Source organism: Lontra canadensis, unplaced genomic scaffold (genome assembly GCF_010015895.1).
Source record: "Lontra canadensis isolate GAN:19392208 unplaced genomic scaffold, GSC_riverotter_1.0 scaffold7, whole genome shotgun sequence".
NCBI classification, from domain to species: domain Eukaryota; kingdom Metazoa; phylum Chordata; class Mammalia; order Carnivora; family Mustelidae; genus Lontra; species Lontra canadensis.
Window position 1 is genome coordinate 10,833,073 of NW_022631001.1, and position 17,123 is coordinate 10,850,195.

Consider the following 17,123-nt stretch of genomic DNA (forward strand, 5'->3'; position numbering starts at 1 on the left):
GTTGAAGATTAGTTGACCATAGAGTTGAGGGTCTATTTCTGGGCTCTCTATTCTGTTCCATTGATCTATGTGTCTGTTTTTGTGCCAGTACCATGCTGTCTTGATGATGACAGCTTTGTAATAGAGCTTGAAGTCCGGAATTGTGACGCCACCAACTTTGGCTTTCTTTTTCAATATTCCTTTGTCTATTCGCAGTCTTTTCTGGTTCCATATAAATTTTAGGATTATTTGTTCCATTTCTTTGAAAAAAATGGATGGTACATTGGTAGGAATTGCATTAAATGTGTAGATTGCTTTAGGTAGCATAGACATTTTCACAATATTTATTCTTCCAATCCAGGAGCATGGAACATTTTTCCATTTCTTTGTGTCTTCCTCAATTTCTTTCATGAGTACTTTATAGTTTTCTGAGTATAGATTCTTAGCCTCTTTGGTTAGGTTTATTCCTAGGTATTTTATAGTTTTGGGTGCAATTGTAAATGGGATTGACTCCTTAATTTCTCTTTCTTCTGTCTTGTTGTTGGTGTAGAGAAATGCAACTGATTTCTGTGCATTGATTTTATATCCTGACACTTTACTGAATTCCTGTACCAGTTCTAGCAGTTTTGGAGTGGAGTCTTTTGGGCTTTCCACATATAGTATCATATCATCTGCGAAGAGTGATAGTTTGACTTCTTCTATGCCAATTTGGATGCCTTTAATTTCTTTTTGTTGTCTGATTGCTGAGGCTAGGACTTCTAGTGTTGAATAGCAGTGGTGATAACGGACATCCCTGCCGTGTTCCTGACCTTAGAGGAAAAGCTTTCAGTTTTTCTCCATTGAGAATGATATTTGCGATGGGTTTTTCATAGATGGCTTTGATAATATTGAGGTATGTGCCCTCTATCCCTACACTTTGAAGAGTTTTGATCAGGAAGGGATGCTGTACTTTGTCAAATGCTTTATCAGCATCTATTGAGAGTATTCATATGGTTCCTGTTCTTTCTTTTATTAATGTGTTGTATCACATTAATTGATTTGTGGATGTTGAACCAAACTTGCAGCCCTGGAATAAATCCCACTTTGTCGTGGTGAATAATCCCTTTAATGTACTGTTGAATCCTATTGGCTAGTATTTTGGTGAGAATTTTTGCATCTGTGTTCATCAAGGATATTGGTCTGTAGTTCTCTTTTTTGATGGGATCCTTGTCTGGTTTTGGGATCAAGGTGATGCTGGCCTCAGAAAATGAGTTTGGAAGTTTTCCTTCCATTTCTATTTTTTGGAACAGTTTCAGGAGGATAGGAATTAGTTCTTCTTTAAATGTTTGGTAGAATTCCCCCGGGAAGCCATCTGGCCCTGGGCTTTTGTTTGTTTGGAGATTTTTGATGACTGTTTCAATCTCCTTACTGGTTATGGGTTTGTTCAGGCTTTCTATTTCTTCCTGGTTCAGTTGTGGTAGTTTATATGTCTCTAGGAATGCATCCATTTCTTCCAGATTGTCAAATTTGTTGGCATAGAGTTGCTCATAGTATGTTCTTATAATTTTCTGTATTTCTTTGGTGTTAGTTGTGATCTCTCCTCTTTCATTCATGATTTTATTTATTTGGGTCCTTTCTCTTTTTTTGTTTTTGATAAGTCTGGCCAGGGGTTTATCAATCTTATTAATTCTTTAAAAAAACAGCTCCTAGTTTCGTTAATTTGTTCTATTGTTTTTTTGGTTTCTATTTCATTGATTTCTGCTCTGATCTTTATGATTTCTCTTCTCCTGCTGGGTTTAGGGTTTCTTTCTTGTTTTCTCTCCAGCTCCTTTAGGTGTAGGGTTAGGTTGTGTACCTGAGACCTTTCTTGTTTCTTGAGAAAGGCTTGTACCGCTATATATTTTCCTCTCAGGACTGCCTTTGTTGTGTCCCACAGATTTTGAACTCTTGTGTTTTCATTATCATTTGTTTCCATGAATTTTTTCAATTCTTCTTTAATTTCCTGGTTGACCCATTCATTCTTTAGAAGGATGCTGTTTAGTCTCCATGTATTTGGGTTCTTTCCAAATTTCCTCTTGTGATTGAGTTCTAGCTTCAGAGCATTGTGGTCTGAAAATATGCAGGGAATGATCCCAATCTTTTGATACCGGTTGAGACCTGATTTAGGACCGAGGATGTGATCTATTCTGGAGAATGTTCCATGTGCACTAGAGAAGAATGTGTATTCTGTTGCTTTGGGATGAAATGTTCTGAATATATCTGTGATATCCATCTGGTCCAGTGTGTCATTTAAGGCCTTTATTTCCTTGTTGATCTTTTGCTTGGATGATCTGTCCCTTTCAGTGAGAGGAGTGTTAAAGTCCCCTACTATTATTGTATTATTGTTGATGTGTTTCTTTGATTTTGTTATTAATTGGTTTATATAGTTGGCTACTCCCACGTTAGGGACATAGATATTTACAATTGTTAGATCTTCTTGTTGGACAGATCCTTTGAGTATGATATAGTGTCCTTGCTCATTTCTTGTTATCGTCTTTGGCTTAAAATCTAATTGATCTGATATAAGGATTGCCACTCCTGCTTTCTTCTGATGTCCATTAGCATGGTAAATTCTTTTCCACCCCCTCACTTTAAATCTGAAGGTGTCTTCGGGTTTAAAATGAGTTTCTTGTAGGCAACATATAGATGGGTTTTGTTTTTTGATCCATTCTGATACCCTGTGTCTTTTGATTGGGGCATTTAGCCCATTAACATTCAGGGTAACTATTGAGAGATATGAATTTAGTGCCATTGTATTGCCTATAAGGTGACTGTTACTGTATATTGTTTCTGTTCCTTTCTGATCTACTAGTTATAGGGTCTCTCTTTGCTTAGAGGACCCCTTTCAATATTTCCTGTAGAGCTGGCTTGGTGTTTGCAAATTCTTTCAGTTTTTGTTTGTCCTGGAAGCTTTTAATCTCTCCTTCTATTTTCAATGATAGCCTAGCTGGATATAGTATTCTTGGCTGCATGTTTTTCTCGTTTAGTGCTTTGAATATATCATGCCAGCTCTTTCTGGCCTGCCAGGTCTCTGTGGATAAGTCTGCTGCCAATCTAATATTTTTACCATTGTATGTTACAGACTTCTCCCGGGCTGCTTTCAGGATTTTCTCTTTGTCACTAAGACTTGTAAATTTGACTATTAGGTGACGGGGTGTGGACCTATTCTTATTGATTTTGAGGGGGGTTCTCTGAACCTCCTGGATTTTGATGCTTGTTCCCTTTGTCATATTGGGGAAATTCTCTCCAATAATTCTCTCCAATATACCTTCTGCTCCCCTCTCTCTTTCTTCTTCTTCTGGAATCCCAGTTATTCTAATGTTGTTTCATCTTATGGTGTCACTTATCTCTCGAATTCTGCCCTCGTGGTCCAGTAGCTGTTTGTCCCTCTTTTGCTCAGCTTCTTTATTCTCTGTCATTTGGTCTTCTATATCGCTAATTCTTTCTTCTGCCTCATTTATCCTAGCAGTGAGAGCCTCCATTTTTGATTGCACCTCATTAATAGCTTTTTTGATTTCAAGTTGATTAGATTTTAGTTCTTTTATTTCTCCAGAAAGGGCTTTTATATCTCCCAAGAGGGTTTCTCTAATATTTTCCATGCCTTTTTCGAGCCGAGCTAGAACCTTGAGAATCGTCTTTCGGAACTCTAGATCTGACCTATTACCAATGTCTGTATTGATTAGGTCCCTAGCCTTTGGTACTGCCTCTTGTTCTTTTTTTTGTGGTGAATTTTTCCGCCTTGTCATTTTGTCCAGATAAGAGTATATGAAGGAACAAGTAAAATACTAAAAGGGTGGCAACAACCCAAGGAAAATATGCTTTAGACAAATCAGAAGAGATCCCAAATCGTGGAGGGAGGGGGGGGAAGGGGATAAAAAGAGGTTCAGAAAGAAAAAAAAAAAAGAAAAAAGAAAAAACAAAGAAATAAAAAAAGAACAAAAGAAAACCAATAATGAAAAAATATAAAAAGGAAAAAAAAATATATATATATTAGATAAACTAGTTAAAAAACGTTAAAAAAGAAAAGGGTAAATGTTAAAAAAATTTAGCGGAAAAAGAGAGGAAAAAAAATTGAAAAAGAAAAAAATTAAATTAACTGCAAAGCTAAAGAATCATGGGGAGAAAGCCATGAGTTCCGTACTTTGCTTTCTCCTCCTCTGGAATTCCGCTGCCCTCCTTGGTATTGAAACTGCACTCCTCGTAAGTGAACTTGGTCCTGGCTGGGTTTCTCATTGATCTTCTGGGGGAGGGGCCTGTTGTAGTGATTCTCAAGTGTCTTTGCCCCAGGCGGAGTTGCACCTCCCTTACCAGGGGCCGGGCTGAGTAATCCGCTCGGGTTTGCTTTCGGGAGCTTTTGTTCCCTGCGCGCTTTCCGTAGAGTTCCGGAGGACGGGAATGAAGATGGCGGCCTCCCAGTCTCCGGCCCGGTGGAGCCGAGAGTCTGGGGCCCCACTCCTCAGTGCGCCCTCAGAGAATAGCACCCAATTACTCCCGTCACCCTTGCCTCCGGCCACGCTCCGAGCTGACGGAGCTTGCTACCTGTTCAAGGTAACCCCGAGCTGAGAGTCATCCTCGGCTCCGTCTCTGTAGCCGGCTTCCCCATTCTAATACCTGCAAGCTCTGCGACACTGAGACACCCCAATCCTTCTGTGACCCTGCGGGTCCTGAGGCCACACTGACCCCGCGTGGGCTTCACCCCGGTTAAGCCTCTGGAGTGATGTCCCTCAGCAGAACAGACTTTTAAAAGTCCTGATTTTGGCTCCGTTGCTCCGCCGCTTGCCGGGAGCCGGCCCCTCCCCCCGCGGTCTATCTTCCCGTCGCTTTGGATTCACTTCTCCGCCAGTCCTACCTTTCAGAAAGTGGTTGATTTTCTGTTTCTATAATTGCTGTTTTTCTCTTCGATCTCCCGTCGGATTTGTAGGTGTTTGCAATCTTTAGATAAGCTATCTAGCTCATCTCCCGCAACCTGAAGTAGTCTCAGCCTGCTACTTCTCCGCCGTCTTGACTCCTCTCCTCGATAGGCTGTGCTATATGGGCTAACATTGGATTTTTAGCCACCTATCACATCACCATTAAGTTTGAAAACCAACAGGTTTGCACAGTTTTTTTCTTTGTTAAAAAATGGTATTATATAATATCAGAAGCACTGATTACAGCATATTTTCCATACTAAGGAAACATCAGCACTCTAGTTTTTTTTTTCTTTTCCTTGAGATCTACGATTGTTTTGTTCTGCACTTGACATTGTGGTTTTTAGAAGCTTTAGGTTTTATTTTTTCTTTAAAATTATTCATTCTAGATAGGAAAGCACAAAAGAAATTATTTGAATTGAAACTGAAGCAGATACTAGTTCCATAAAAGGGGAGGGAGGTGCTGAGAGAGTAAGGGAGTTTTAGTATTGTGGTGGAGGAAAAAAATACAACAACACAGTAAATAGTGTTCCATGTCAACCCAGCCCTGTTGTGTATTTTTCCCTCCTTTAAAACAATTTTATTAATGTATAATTAAGATCTAATAAATTGTACTATTTAATGCGTACTCTCATAAGTTTTGACTCTTGCATATATCCATGAAACCATCATCACTATCAATATAATGAACATATCTTAACACTCCGTCTTTCACATTTCTTCATGTCTTTGGAAGTTTTTCCCTGCTGTCCCTCTTTGCTTCTCCATTACACATATATTTAATTTCTGTCTGTTTTTTTTTTTTTTTTCTTTTCTTTTCTTTCTTCAGTGTTCCAAAACTGTCTGTTGTCTTCATCACTGACATTCGATATAGTATGTACATTTGGTAGAATGTGTCCCAAGTATGTACACATTCACCATTCTGAGTGGGATACTTGAAAATACTGAGGTGGACTCTTCTGTTAAAGGTAGAAAGGCTGCTTTGTCTTAAGTACTTTAAAACTGTTTTTAAGTTTTTAAATTTTAAAAAGGCTTTTTTGGAGAGGGAACATACAAGGAGATAGGCGATTTGAATTGGGCTTCCCACAGAGCAGCATGGTAATTTGGATTTTTTAAAGTAATAATTTTTCTACTTTTTTCTCAGTATGGTTTAAGTTGAAATGTCCTTATATCCATTATTTATAGTTCCTGGGCTGACAGGGGTCGGCATGGTGTTGGTGCTCTTCCTAATGATTACAGCTTCTACATATGCAATACGGTGAGTGTCAGAGTCATTATTTCAATGTTTACTGGCCAGAGTGTTTAGATTTTCTTCAGATTATCTTCACTTTCATATGTAGAAAAAGCCTCGATTAACTGGAATGCTTAGCCAATGCAATCAACATTCTGGCCAATGGACTATTTTGGATAACTAAGAGTGAAGTAGAAACATTTCTATGTATCATTTCCTGTTTTTGAAAATTCTCATTGTTTGAGTCAAATATTCTGTGTTGGTAAGGAAACATATGGAGACTTTTGGATGACTAAGGAAATTTGAGTTCCTACATCTGAAGGATAGTGTATCTCTATGAGACATGAGATTGAATTCAACATGTATCAGAGGAATATATCACAATTATTTTGTAACTCATTTCCTGGTATGAGTTTGTTTTACAGCAATTTAATGTAGTGTTCTAAATGAAGCTTTGGAAACATGGTTAGTTGACATCTGTTAAAATAATCAGAAATATCTGCATGCATATTTATTCATCTAGTTACATATTTATTCATCTAGGCTTTGAGCAACTGTAGGCATACATTTTCATGAGCACTTTCACATGTTCCTCCTGATAGATATATTCTGTATTTCATACTATTTTACAGCATCTTATGTTTCTGGTCAAACTTTTTGTTTAAGAAAGCAAAAAGAAGACTTAATAGGTAATATTCAAGAATCCCCGATCATTCTCTTTGTTGAGATGTGAAATTTAATGGAAACACACACACTTGCGCACATATACACACTTTAAAAATAATGCCTCAGTAGAGTATTTTTAAAAAAGATTTTCTATATTTATATTTATTTATTTATATATTTTAGAGAGACAAAGAGAGAGCACACATGTGATCAAGCTGGTTGGGGGGTACAGAGGGAGAGGAAGAAAGAGAATCTCAAGGAGACTCTGTACTAAGTGCAGAGTTGGACACAGGGCTCCATCTCATGACTGAGATCATGACCTGAGTTGAAATCAAGAGTCTGATGCTTAACTGACTGAGCCACCCAGGTGCCCCAACCCAACAGAGTATTAAAATGAGTCTATCCTTGCACTTCTGAACCCATCTGTATTCATATATACATGCAATAAAACATTGCAAGTAAACTCACCACTCAGAGATTAGCACTATGAACTTTCATAGGAATTAAAAATCACCTTACAAGAAGGCGAATCAAATTTCTAACATCAGTGTATGAGAGTGCCAGTTTTGTGGGGAGAAATTTTCTTTTAGTTAGGTAAAGCATTCATTTAAAAATTTTCATTTAGGTATTTTTGAAGGAAAATTAGGGCATCTGACATTTATTTGCAAGTTTGAAGATATTTGAGTGTTCTACATCTAGAAGAAAAAATCTGTAATTGATAGTTTTGTAAAATGGTATATAAAGATCAGCTTCTATTTTCAACTGAGCCATGACATTTGTGGTTGTAATAATTCAAAGAACATTTATTAATGTTTGGTTTTTCATTGCTTTCTTTTTAAAAAAGATTTATATATTTATTTATTTTAGAGAGGGAGAGTGCACTCATGTGTGAGTGCGGGGAGGGACAGAAGAAGAGGGAGAGAATCCCAAGCAGACTCCACCTGCTGGCAGAGCCCAACTTGGGGCTCATTTGCAGAACTGTGAGATAATGATTTGAGCTGAAATCAAGAGTTAGCTGCTTAACAGACTGTGCCGGCCAGGTGCCCCATTTTTCATTTCCTTAAAAGATATTATAAAATCATCTCTATTTTTTCCAAACTTTATTGGGGGAATCATGGCATTTTTTTTAAAGATTTATTTATTTTAGAGTGATAGAGATGGGGGGAAAGGGAGGGGCTGAGGAAGTGGGAGAGAAAAATCCACAAGCAGATTGCCCACTGGTGCAGAACCTGATGTGGGGCTTGATTTCACAAGCCTGAGATTGTGACCCGAGCCGAAATCAAGAGTTGGATGCTTTAAATGGCTGAGCCACACATGCGTTCCTGGGGGGAATCATGGAATCCCCAGGGATTCCCTGGATCATGGAGATAATCTTCTTCTACCTTTTGTCTTTACCAGTGAGGAAATAAAACATTAAAGAAATGGAGTGAACAAATGGCTCCTCTGTTTGAGTAGTTGAATATAGTCTAGTAATTCACCAATGGTCCATTAGTGTTCAATCTTTTAAAATAAGTTAATAGGGGCACCTGGGTGGCTCAGTGGGTTAAAAGCCTCTGCCTTCGGCTCAGGTCATGATCCCAGGGTCCTGGGATCGAGCCCCGCATCGGGCTCTCTGCTCGGCAGGGAGCCTGCTTCCCCCGCTCTCTGCCTGCCTCTCTGCATACTTGTGATCTCTGTCAAATAAATAAATAAAATCTTAAATAAAATAAAATAAAATAAAATAAAATAAAATAAATTAATATATTTTTAATAACAGGTGATAGGAATACAAACATATTTTCATCTCAATAGATTTTTTAAAAATGGTGATTAAATCTGAACTCTAGTTCTGAATTAGAATAAGTAGAATAAACTAGAAATTAATTTCCTTTATAGAATTAAAAAAATATAAAAGCCAGAACTGAGATCATACTTACCAAAGAAACATAAGATACGTTCCTAAGAAAATTATGGGAAAACCTAAGTGGTATTTTTAATTCTACCATTATGATATATATATGATATTATATATGATAAGAAATGAAACAATTTTAATTATTAGAAATGGAATCATTAGAAAGAATGCAACAAGTCATCATTATTTCCCATTATTCCCAATGGAATAATATATATATATAAAATCGTCTAGCCAGAAAATCCAAAAGAACTATGGGAAAAAGAATAGTATTATACCAAATTAATTAAAGATTTGGAATAGGTAAATGAACACAAAAACAAATACTAAAAATTGCTTTTATGTAACAGCTATTAACAGTTTGGAAATTGAATAAAATAGAAAGGTACCACTCACAATTGCAACAAGAACAAAGAATATCTGGAAATAAATTTAATAAGCAACTATTGAGGGGCACCTGGGTGGCTTAGTCAGTTAAGCATTTGCCTTCAGCTTGGGTCATGATCTCAGGGTCATGCTTCTTAGGGAACCTGCTTCTCCCTCTCTCCTGCCCCGGCTCATGCTCTCTCTCACTCCCTCTCTCAAATAAATAAATAAATAAAATCTTAAAAAAAAAGAAAAACTATTGAAAGCTATATTAAAAAAACAAAGACCTTCACTGAGAGACATAAGTAGAGATTTGAATAAAGACTGTCTTTATTCCATAACTCCATAAAGATGGAGTTTTTCCTCAATCATTTTATAGGTTGTTGCAATTCCAATCAAAATCCAAGATAGATTATTTTGTTTGCTTTTGAACTTAGCAAAACAGTTCTAAAGTTCATCTGAGGGAACATTCAAGTACATGTTCCAGAGAGGAATAAAAGGGGGAGTGTGGCTTACTAAACATTAGCATGATTAGGCTTCTTCAGTAACTTAAAACAATAGGACTTAATTGCAAAAATGACTAAGGAATTGAATCTAATGACAGAGTTCATAGAAAGCCCTGGAAGGGACTTTGCTATATATGAAGCTGTTGAATAAAAAAGATGCCATAACAAAGTTATGAGGAAAGTAAATTTGTATGAATGAAATTCTAGTAAATTAGAGGTAACTGTAAAAAAAAATTATGCCATTAAAAATTTAGAAGAAACTTTGCCCAATAATAAATTATTGTAATTATATGGAACTAGTATATACTTAAAATTTAAATAGTTTACATACAACAATTAAGAAAATGTAGAAATGGATAATTATCTTGAAGAGATAAATCACAGAAGAATTAACAGCAAGTAGCACACAAAGGAAATAATACCCAATTCCACTTAATACAAAATAATGGAAACATATGAAGTGGAGTCTGGGCTTGAGAAACAGGCTGTCCTACTCTATAGTGCGGTTTATAATTGATACATATCTTCAGAGAGCAATGGGCAATGTGTATCAAAAACAAAATGTGTGTCCTTTGACGTAGTATTTCCACTTCTAGGAATTTAGGTTCAAAAAGAAATCAGATATGTGCAAAAAAGACATATGTTACGAGGATGATAATGATCTTGTTAGCAAGATAGCAAAAGCTGTGGATAAAGTAAATGCCGTTCAATTGGATACTGCCTAAATCAGGGTTTCTAAGAGGGTCTAGGGGTTGTAACAGAATCTTCTGAGAAGCTTTTACCAATTTCTGCCCTCCACCTCCAAGATTCTGATATGAATATCCACCCAGACATATGAAATGAAGTAACTGTTAAGTCTTTCTACTTTTCTCAAAAATTTCATAGATGGTGCTTATCATAGCCTTTCCTTTTCAGGCTCTTGGTTCTCTCCCAGACCACTAACACCAAAGTGTTATTTTTAGCATGTATACTGTTCAGGAAAAGAATAGAAAACTTTAATGAGCATTTATTTAATTTCTCCCAATTTACCTTTCCTTTGGACTACTCCCACAGTGTGTATTGGGATAAGAGCATTATTTGTTTTAGATATCATTTGGAAATCGAGCATAGTGATCAAAAGGACAGTAAAGGTGCATATTAGCATTCTATTACCTACTCCTCAATCTTACATTATCATAACTTTAAATATTTTATTTTAATTCCTTCCATGTATCTTTATTTGAAATACAAAGAACCTTCAAAATTATAAAGTGTTATTTATAATTTTTCAGTTCTCTCTGCATGATGTGTTAATACTTCGATACTAGTAGATGAATCTGAGATAACTCTTATTTTAACTTTCTTCAACTGTGACATGTATCCGAAATGATGGAGTGTAAAGTAGCATTGAAATGAAGTTACTTGCTTTTTCAGAGTTTCCAACTATGACATCTTCTGGTATACTCATAATCTCTTCTTTGTCTTCTACATGCTGCTGATGTTACATGTTTCAGGGTAAGTTTTAAAAATATTTTTAAATATTTTTAAAAACATGTATACCTAAACATGGGGTAATGAAAGATTATAGGAATTTTCATAGGAAGTGGTAAAATTATTTGGTTACTCGGAATTGAGAGTTGTCTCAAGAATGAAGATAGTTCTACTTTTAGCATAGCATATTTTAATGAAAGTAGTATAAAAATGTATTAAAACTGAAAGAATTGGGGCACCTGGGTGGCTCAGTCAGTTAGGCACCAGCTTTCAGCTTGGGTCATGATTCCAGGGTTCTGGGCTTGGACCCATATCTGGCTCTCTGTTCAGTGGGGAGCCTGCTTTTCCCTCTTCTGCTCCCCCTGCTTGTGCTCTCTCTCCCTGTCAAATAAATAATTAAAATCTTTAAAAAAAATAAAACTGAAAGAGTTACTTGTCCCACAGTATTGCAGGTTTCTTTTTACGAGATGTATTTATTAGAGAGAGAGTGTGTGAGCAGGTGGAGGGGCAGAGAGAGAGGGAGAAAGAGAGAGAAGCAGACTCCTCACTGAAGATGAAGCCCAATGTGGGGTTTGATCCCAGGACCTTGAGACCATGACCTGAGCTGAAATCTAGAGTCAGACACTTAACCAACTGAGCCACTCAGGTGCCCCCACAGTATTGCAATTTTTAAATTGTAGTCCTCTATAGTTACATCCTTTTTTTTTTTTTTTTTCCTTTTTAGAGAGAGAAGGTAGAGGGAGATGGGGGAAGTAGCAGAGGGAGAGAGAGAATCTTGAGCAGACTCCATGCCCATCATGGAGCCCGACACTGAGCGTGATCTCATAATTCTGAGATCATGACCTGAGCCACAATGAAGAGGTGGGCAGTAAACTGACAGAGCTGCCCAGGGGCTGCTCTATGGTTATGCTCTGATAATGTCTAAGAGAAAGTTAGTAGGAAGAGAAGACTTCAAGAAAGTATTTTAGTTTTTGTATTTTTAGGAATTCCTTATGTCTTGCTGCTGCAGAATTTATAGCAATAGAGTTGCCAGTTTTTAGTTTAAAAAGGCCTAACAGTCCAGAGCAACATTTTTCTAGATGTGTCTCCGGAGGGAAGGGAAATAAAAGCGAAGTAAACTATTGAGACTACATCAAAATCAAAAACTTCTGCACAGTGAAGGAAACAATTAACAAAACTAAAAGGCAACCTACTGAATGGAAGAAGATATTTGCAAATGATTTACCTAATGAAGATTTAGTATCCAAAATATGTAAAGAACTGATATAAGTCAATATCCCAAAACCAAATAATCCAATTAAAAAATGGGCAGAAGACATGAACAGGTGCCTGAGTTGCTCAGTTGGTTAAGCGTTGACTCTTGATTTTGGCTTAGGTCGTGATGTCAAGGTTGTGAGATCAAGCCCCACATCAAGCTCCACATTCAGTGGGGAGTCTGCTTGAGATTCTGTCTCTCCCTTGCCCTCTTCTCCTCCTCCGGCTCATGGGCACGCACTCACTCTAGAAAATAAATAAATCTTTAAAATATCAGCAGTAGACATCAACAGATATTTCCCTAAAGAAGACATCCAGATGGCCAGCAGACATAGGAAAAGATGCACAACATCACTTATCAGGGAAATACAAATCAAAACTACAATGAGATATCACTCCATACCTCAGGCTAAAACAAAAAACACAAGCAACAACAAGTGTTGGCAGGGATGTGGAGATATCGAAACCCCTCCCCGGCCTTGCACTGTTGGTGGGCCTGAATACTAGTGCAGCCACGTGGAAAACAACATGGAGTTTCCTCAAAAAGTTAAAAATAGAACTACCCTATGATCTACCAGTCACACCACTGGGTATTTACCCAAAGAATACAAAAACACTAAATCAAAGATACATGCACCCTTGTGTTAATAGCAGCATTATTTACAATAGCCCAACTATGGAAGCAGCTCATATGTCCACCCATTGATGACTGGATAAAGAAGATGTAGTATATATATACACTGAAATATTATTCGCCCATAAAAAAGAATGGAATCTTGCCATTTGCAACTATGGATGATCTTAGAAAGTATAATGCAAAGTGAACTAAGTCTGTCAGAGAAAGACAAACACCATATAATCTCACTCTGTGGAATTTAAGAAACAAAACAAAAAAGCAAAAGAAAAAAAGTAAGAAAGGCACAAACTAAAAAACAGACTCTTAACTATAGAAAACAAACTGATGGTTACCAGAGGGGAAGCGGGTGGGGGGATGGGTGAAATAAGTGATTAAATAGGGGTTAAAGAGTACACTTAGGATGAACACTGACTATTGTTTTTGTTTTGTTTTTTTTTAATTTCAAGTTTTTATTTAAATTCTAGTTAGCATGTATGGTAAAATTTGTTTCAGATATAGAATTTAGTAATTCATCACTTACATATAACCCAGCACTCTTCACAAGTGCCCTCAATACTCACCAAGCATCTAGCCCATTCCCTGCCCTCTCCTTCTGTCAGCCTTTAGTTTGTTCTCTATAGTTAAGAGTCTTTTGGTTTGCTTCCCCCACCCATCTTTTTTACCTTCCACTGTGTTCATGTTCTTTTTCATGTTTTATATGTATACACACACACACACACACACACACACACACACACACACCCCACACAGCTTCTTTATCCAGTCATCCGTTGATGGATAGTTGGGCTCTTTCCATATAGTTGGGCTATTGTTGATAATGCTGCTATAAACATTGGGGTTCACAGAACACTGATTAAAGATTAGAATTATTGAATCACTGAAATTAATGTGACACTATATGTTAACTATGTTGGAATTAAAATACAAAACTTAATAAAAAGAAATGAATAAAAATAAAAACAAAACAAAAAGGCCTGGCTGTAATAATACTTGCAGAGAAAGCCAAAGGTTTACAATGACCAAAGACAAGGATGTGTAAAAAACATCAGATCACAAAGGAAAAAAAGAGCATATCCTAAGATTGTTACAAAGAATATACTCCAAATATCTTCTTCTTCTTTTTTTAAACAGAGGAGTTCCTTTTTTAAAAAAAAAATATTTTATTTATTTATTTGACAGAGAACTAGAGAGAAAGCATAAGTAGGCAGAGTGACAAGCAGAGGGAAAGGGAGAAGCAGACTCTCTGCTGAGCAGGGAGCCTGATGTGGGGCTTGAGCCTAGGATCCTGGGATCATGACCTGAGCTGAAGGCAGCCACTTAACTGACTGAGCTACCCAGGCGCCCCCTACCCCAAGTGTTCTGAAAAGTGTGTCAACCGAAGCAGTTTATTCAATGGTATAGTGTTTAAAATAATCCATTAGCTTAGAGGAAGGAAATAATATATGTACATAATATGTATTTATGTATCTCTGTGATCGCCAGAGTGGACTGTGGTTTCGTCTTGAGACTCACACTAATATAACACAATAGGCCATCGTCTAACTTCAGGTTCGCTTGACTGAGTAGAGTAATAGAGGATAGGAAACATAGAAAGTCAATAGGATAATGTCAGGTCCTATTTCTTTGGAGATCCCTCTGGTTGGTTAGGAATCATTTCCCACCTCTTCTCCCTCGCCCCCCAACTTAGTTTCAAGATGAATAAGCCACATAGGTAGGCATGGACTAACTTGCCTTGCATAAGGCTCAAGCTCCACAGAAACCAGTATCTTGGTAGCAGCCCCAATCTCCTCAAGAGATGCCCTCCGTTGTGAGAACACACCTCATACAGTAAACTGAGGTCTGTGAGTCCTGAATGATTTTATAGTTCACTCATAGACCTCTTGGTCCAGATGCGTTCCACCAATAATAAACAATGTTGCCTGGAAACACAGCTGGCATTCCCCATTTATCATAGCCCAAAATGTTTCCAAGGAGACGGTGTTTGGAGAAAGGTTCAGATCTGTTAATCCTTTCCTCAGAATGTTTTCTAACGTACTTTGTACAGTAGGTCACATAACATAAATTATGTATTTATTTCAGGGCGCATGTTTAAAATGCTTTTTTTTTTTTCCCCTCTGATTTTGGAGACCACTGTTTTAGACAGTAGTATTATATGGGTCTCTCTTATATGTCCTCATGGTTCTTATATGTCCTTATATGGCTCAATTTATTCTGTACTGGGTTCCAGAACATACAGTTGTAGAGCATCAGAAACATGGCCTCACATTATTATCCCGGCTTCTGGTTAGTCATTCCTGCCACACAAAGAAGAGGGCCATGGTCTGAGGAAGCTCTGGGTTCTATTCTTTTCCTTTTGCAGGGATAATATGTTCTATGGAATATTAGGACACCAAGAAAGCTCTCAGTACAAATTTGGTTTACACTCTGTTATTTAAATGGCTTGTTTGGCTGTCAGGGCTATTATCATAAAATGAACTATGAGTAAGCAGATGCTACTAATGTTAACTGTAATTTAAAATAATTACATAATGCTTACTATATGCCAAGGATAAATTCAGAATAATTTAGATGCTTTATGTTTTCAGGGATCAGAGTTTTCAAAGGGTAAAATAATATTATTAAACCCCCTTTACACATCAGAAAACTGAGGTTTAGGGAGAGTAAGTAACTTGCTAAAGTTTACTTAACTGATGGATCCTGGATTCAGATTTGGCCATTCTGACTCAAAAACTCATTATTATTTTTTTTAATAATTGGTTTTGTGTTTTTGGAGAGCTCTGTACTGAGAACTGGGTGTTAAGAATTTTTTTAAAGGTTAATATCTTGTTTTATCTGGGATTGTGTCTCTCTCATCTATCTGTAACAGATGAGAGAAAAATGCAATCATTTGTTAGTATAATTAATTACTCATTCTTTTGCCTTTATGTTGTACTAAGTTAAAACTGAAAATATCTGTTTCTTTGTAATTCAAAATAGAGTCAATTTTTTAAAAAAGGTTCAGGAGTTCAAACAGATTTCTTAAGTTTAAAGAGGCTTGTATTGAGAGTTCTTTCTTCATTTTTTGGATAAAAGAAGGCATATTTAAATTATGACTTTACTTTTGTAAAACAAGGGTCATAAACAAAAAGTGACTTTAATTTATGCAATGAAATAACAAAAAGCATCTGCGGAGTGAATTATATGTAATCAATTTCTTTAACTTAATTGTTATGAACTATTAGTAAAAAAAACCTCTTCTAATACTGAAATCAGTGTCATGCAACAAATATATAATTCTATAAGCATAGTATACATTTTTATGAAATTAAGTTTTTATTGAAGTATATTTTATAAAATTATATATATTGTATATTGCAAAGTAATATATTTTAAGTATACACCGTGATAAAATACATATATGTTGTGAAATGGTTATCCCAACCAAATGAATTAACATATCCAACACTTTACAGTTACCTCCCCTGCCCATGAGGTTGCTTCAGATCTACTCTCTTAGGAAATCTTAAGTGTATAGTATGGTATTATTAACTATAGTTATCATGCTATGGTTAATAATATTTAGAACTTTTCCATCTTATAACTTTAGATCCTCAGAACTTTTCCATCTTATAACTAAAGTTTTATAAACCTGTGAAAAATTTTGAATAAAGCCATATCGATTATACTCCTGGTATGGGAAAGCTTACTGGTGGTAAAAACTTATAGCTTTTTCAAAATCGAATATTTCTCAAAAAATTTTTTAATTGCTAAAGGATCTAAGTAAATCTATTGAAATTATTATCATTTGTGCCAATGTTGAGAACATAGATTATATCTTTGCTTTATGAAATACCTTGATAATTTCATTCTCTAGCTTTTGCTCATATAAGGAAATACAGTGCTATTATTAAAAATAAGTTTCTTGGATTTATATTGAGATTTCTGTTAAAGGGTGTGCTTTTTGTAGGGACAGGAAATCAGTATTTTCTGGGCATTTACTGTTTCCATCAGTGTGCTAAGTACAGTAATGAGGTATGGTGGAACAATATATGATCTTTAGTCTCCCAGCATTGGTAATTAGTTTAGAATTAAAACATCAGTTGAAAGAGCTAGAGAGAATTTTAGACTGTGTATTTTCCATGTATAAACATTTTCTTTTCAAGAATTCTGGTAGTTCAAAATTAAAGAGGCAATGTAGACTGGGAATTTAAGA

General features: G+C 36.3%; 1 protein-coding gene across 1 annotated transcript in view; it reads left to right on the forward strand.

Moving 5' to 3' along the window:
• Positions 1–17,123, forward strand: part of NOX4 (NADPH oxidase 4) — a 172,311-nt gene that overhangs the window by 47,172 nt on the left and 108,016 nt on the right. The window contains exons 7-8 of the mRNA XM_032852839.1: positions 6,093–6,165; positions 10,984–11,064. Coding sequence (XP_032708730.1) covers positions 6,093–6,165; positions 10,984–11,064 — 154 coding nt within the window. The remainder of the gene's footprint in view (positions 1–6,092; positions 6,166–10,983; positions 11,065–17,123) is intronic.